The sequence below is a fragment of the Triticum aestivum genome, chromosome 7B (genome assembly GCF_018294505.1).
Source record: "Triticum aestivum cultivar Chinese Spring chromosome 7B, IWGSC CS RefSeq v2.1, whole genome shotgun sequence".
Taxonomy (NCBI): Eukaryota; Viridiplantae; Streptophyta; class Magnoliopsida; order Poales; family Poaceae; genus Triticum; species Triticum aestivum.
The window spans coordinates 740863607-740867868 of record NC_057813.1 but is presented as its reverse complement, the minus strand read 5'-3'; the positions used below and the strand labels follow the sequence as shown (position 1 = coordinate 740867868).

General features: G+C 44.4%; 1 protein-coding gene across 1 annotated transcript; it reads left to right on the top strand.

The window, feature by feature from the left end:
* The first annotated feature begins 676 nt into the window (after positions 1-676).
* LOC123158692 (probable inactive poly [ADP-ribose] polymerase SRO2) lies at positions 677-3848 on the top strand. Its single transcript, XM_044576589.1, has 6 exons — positions 677-783; positions 885-978; positions 1682-1970; positions 2386-2633; positions 2725-2864; positions 3723-3848. Exons 3-6 carry the CDS (start codon positions 1690-1692, stop codon positions 3846-3848), a joined length of 795 nt encoding a protein of 264 aa, XP_044432524.1. The 5' UTR covers positions 677-783; positions 885-978; positions 1682-1689.
* Positions 3849-4262: the final 414 nt, after the last annotated feature.

Sequence of the window (4262 nt, the reverse complement as noted above, 5' to 3'; positions counted from 1 at the left end):
ATTGTAAGCCAACTCTTTATCCCATTCTTATTCATTACATGGGATTGTGTGAAGATGACCCTTCTTGCGACAAAACCACCATGCGGTTATGCCTCTAAGTCGTGCTTCGACACGTGAGAGATATAGCCGCATCGTGGGTGTTACAAGTTGGTATCAGAGCCAGGTGCCCGTCCTCTTTCCACCGTCCCCGTCCCCGTCCCCCTCTCCCCGGTGCCTGTCCTCTTTCCACCGTCGAATCCGGACGAGACCGGCAGGATCCGCCGCATCTCACGCCCGCGGCCCGCCGTGGCTTTCGGCGGCATCGGGGGCGCCGGTCCGCCCCCGCTCCTCCGGGGCTGCCAGAACGGCGGAGCGGCGCTCTGGTCAGGTTCCTCTGCTTCGAGGGCGGCACGTGGGCTGATGTCGAGGGCGAGGCGGCTGTGCCTCTACGCCGGGCTTTCCTGGACGGGAGGGTCGTCGCAGAGGCCACGTATGGCGGCAGGGAGTTCCTGTTCGACTTCCTGTGGATGGTGCGCATCGACGCTGGCACCGCCGAGGTGGTCGCCATGGGCTGGATTGACCGCGGGGCCTGCTTCTTCCCTGTGCCAGAAAGCGGGAGGAAGAGGAAGAGGGGCGAGCATGAGCTGGGGGACGGGGCGTCGTCCGAGGTGGATGAGAGGTCCGACGAGAGCAGCTACATGGTGGAGTCCTCAATCCAGCCTAATCTCCTGCCACTCTCAAGCACTCCCCGTGCAGCAGGCCTGATGTGTAGGCTGCCATGGCAAGGCTACATCCATGCATTCGGTACTGCTATCTCCCCCTCTCTCTCCTGATTTGCCTCTTCCATTCTCTCATTTGATTTAATCCCTTGAGCATATTTTCTTATTATGCCTACAACATGCTAGGTGATTGTCTGATCTACCATGTGATTTGCGGTTCATGCGAAGTCATGAAATCTGGTCCGGATAGTGACATGATTTACTCTGTTTGATCAAACAGGTAGAAGCCGAAGCTGTTTTACTTTAATCTGATGAAGTTCGTGCTGCTATAAGCTAGGAAATTGACAAATTCAACATTGGCAAGCTGGTCTTGTGCTCTTTGTCTAAAAGCATATTCTGAAAGCGAGGTTCTTATTGTGGATGTTTCAGCGTCAACCTGAATTTTCTTTAACCTACTACAGAAAGACCTTCTAGGGTGATTAGCTGCAGTACTGTGACAAATAATCAAAAAAGATCATTGTCTTCTCATTTAAAATTCTAGCTGCCGGCCAAACATTGAAGGTTGCAACTACTTGATTACAAGTTTTATGTGAAATTTTTTTGTACAGCTTGCACAAACTCAGTGAGATCAGGAATCATCATCTCTCACATTTTTTCTCTTCAAAGGGAGGTGTCATCTCCTACATTTTTTTCTCAGAATCAACCATGTTTCTAATCCTAACCAGAAAGTTTCCATCGCTCGGCTCCTGATGGCATGATGCCTCATTTGAATTCTCTTATGTCAGGGTGTTTGTATTCAGAAAATTAATTTATGATGCCTCATTTAGATTCTCTTATGTCATTGTGTTTGTATTCAGAAAAATAAGGCATGCTTATCTTATCTCGGTGTGTTTGTGCTCAAAAAATTAATTTGCTTATTTTTGCTTTTTGAGGGCTATAACAATAGATTTCATTTTTGAAAATCTGCTTCTTCCCTGTTCCAGAGAGCGGGATGAAGAGGAAGAGAGGCGAGCCTGAGCTGGAGTACGGGGCCTCGTCCGGGGTGGATGAGAGGTCCAACGAGAGCAGCGACAAGATGCAGGGCCAGCTCCTAGCCGCTGCGCGCGGCGCCGACGGGGGCAATGCCAAGTTCGCGTGGTATGGCGCTCCATCGGTGGATGTGGCCGCGGCGGCGGTGGAGCACTGGTTCGGCAGGATGAACAACCGGGTCCTTTTCCATCGCGCGCACGGCGACGACGTCCACCTCTCGCCGCCTCGGTCTCCTTATGCCAGGTCAGGTCAGAGTTCTGAATTTGTGGTTTTGATCGATGGCAAGCATGAATATAGGCATATAGCTGTAGGATAATTTATCAGACACAGTTACCAATTCAGGATCTGTTCCTTGCATTCATATTATCCCTCCGTCCCATAATATAATTGATTCCATGTTATTTTAGCCTTTGGTTTCTATATCTTGATTCATACTCCTAGCTCAAAAATTATGGGGAAACAAGTTTGCATGAACGACAGTATTAGTTTATCTATGAATGCAGTAATTTGATTGGGTAATGGTTTGTGGAAGGGAGGAATACGAGCAAAACTAAATCATGTTTTCTGCTACCTAGAGTCCGGGTGATGAAATATGTTCTGAATGTTCTGTGAAGCAGTGCATAAAGGAACTTACGAGTATGAAATCATTTTTATGCAGCGCAATGCTAGCAAATGAAGATGAGAACGGCGAGGCGCATATCATGCTGTGCCGTGTTCTGTTGGGCCGGCCAGAGGCCATCCCGGCCGGGTCCTCCAAGCTCCACCCCAGCAGTGACAATTACGACAGTGCCATCGACAACATGCAGAACCCACAGTGGTATGTTGTTTGGTGCAAGGACATGAACATGAGGATCCTCCCAGAGTACGTCGTCAGCTTCAAGTGTCCCAACCTCCATCAGATGCAAGGTTAGTGAGTGCTGCGTCTGAATTGGTGTTGTAATTGTTCCGAGATGTGCCTGGATCTCATGTTATTATTTGTTGAAATTTTGGGTTTCAGGATCATCGGGAGCGAACTCCACGCTAAAGAAGCCTTCGCCGGTGGCTCATGACATGTTTCCGACGCTTCTAGCAGAGATCCAGTGGTTCATGCCATCTTCCAAGCTGCAGACATTGCAGGGGACCTACAATTGCTTCAAGGTAAATTGGTGGGGGTGCTTATTAGTATAGGGTGTGCCAATATAATAGCAATTACGGAAAGAAATCTAGAGAATTGGTCTCTGGCAGGGGGACTCTTGAGAATGGAAAACGGGGAAAGGGAGATGAGTTTGGGTGTCTTTTTTTATATCTATAAGTGAACTGTGTACGTGAAGTGCTTTTTATTGGCTAAGCCTAAATGATGAAAAAAATAAAAAGAATCTTCCCAACCAAGCAACAAACTCTATTGATAAAAATCAACATAGTAAAAATAGTTAAAAAAATGTACATAGTTATATATTTATTCACACTTTCTAAAAACTGGTCAAATTTTCCTTCAAAACCAAAATAAAAAGTATTCACAATATTTAAAAAACATTCAAATAATGTTCTCCCTAAAAAAATCAAGTTTTAATAAAACATTCACTTTTAAAAACAAAGAAATATTCATGTTTTTCAGAAAAAAGTAAAAAATAAAAATTGATTCACAAACTATTCCAAACTAATCTTCCATCAGATAAAGAACGCTAAGAGGGCTTTTTAACGTGCAAACTTTAGACTCTGAAAATAATAATTAATGCAACTTTATTACAAATGTTAAACTATAGTGCATAATATCACATGGATAAGCATGTATATAGATGGATTTTAAAGTGAGATTCACCAATTTCCACCGTTTGTAGTCCATATTGAAAAATCATCTAAGACTTTATTTAGAAACGGATGGGGTACTTTGTTTGTAGTCTTTGTACAACTTGCTTCGTTCAGAAGAATGTTCTATCAAGCAACCATGTCTGATATGTTCACATGAATTCTTTAATGTGGCCGTCCCTCACATTCCTTTGCTTTCAACTATTCCAGCCAGCTGCAATGAAGTCCTCCATAGAGAAGGGTTTGCAGAAAATGTTCTTGGCATCCCAGATAAGCAGGTCGGGGTCAAAGCCAGTGCCCGGGGGATTTCAATGGATCACCAACACGAGAAACTGAAATGGCAGGACCAGAAAAGATGGTCCCAGATCTCACTGCAGCCGGATGTGCAAGAACACATCAATGATCATCTGTGAGACTGTGACACTGGAATTTTGTTGATGGAGCATTACCTCTGCTATTTAGCTTCTAGAGTACAATGACTTGTATGTCCAACTATAACAGCTAGCAGCATGGTTTATCCCCTTCTGGTTGTACAATTTCTCTAGAGTGATGGCATAGGAAGAGCATGTGTATATGTTGAGGTTAGTCTTCTGATACTAATGATCCAGATGTTCTTTGTAAACTAATGCTGCAAGTGTTTGTTTGGGACAAGACAAATAGTGTTCCAATTTTTACGAAAATATGAATTAACTTCTATTAAAAATAAGAAAATTACCAAAATTAACCTAATTATCGATGTTTATTTAAATT

Bases quoted from the DNA above. Each gene is read 5' to 3' on its own strand.
- LOC123158692 (XM_044576589.1), top strand. From the start codon at position 1,690: ATGAAGAGGAAGAGAGGCGAGCCTGAGCTGGAGTACGGGGCCTCGTCC. The intron at 1,971-2,385 runs GTCAGGTCAGAG...ATTTTTATGCAG, and splicing joins CCTCGGTCTCCTTATGCCAG to CGCAATGCTAGCAAATGAAG. The intron at 2,634-2,724 runs GTTAGTGAGTGC...TTTGGGTTTCAG, and splicing joins CAACCTCCATCAGATGCAAG to GATCATCGGGAGCGAACTCC.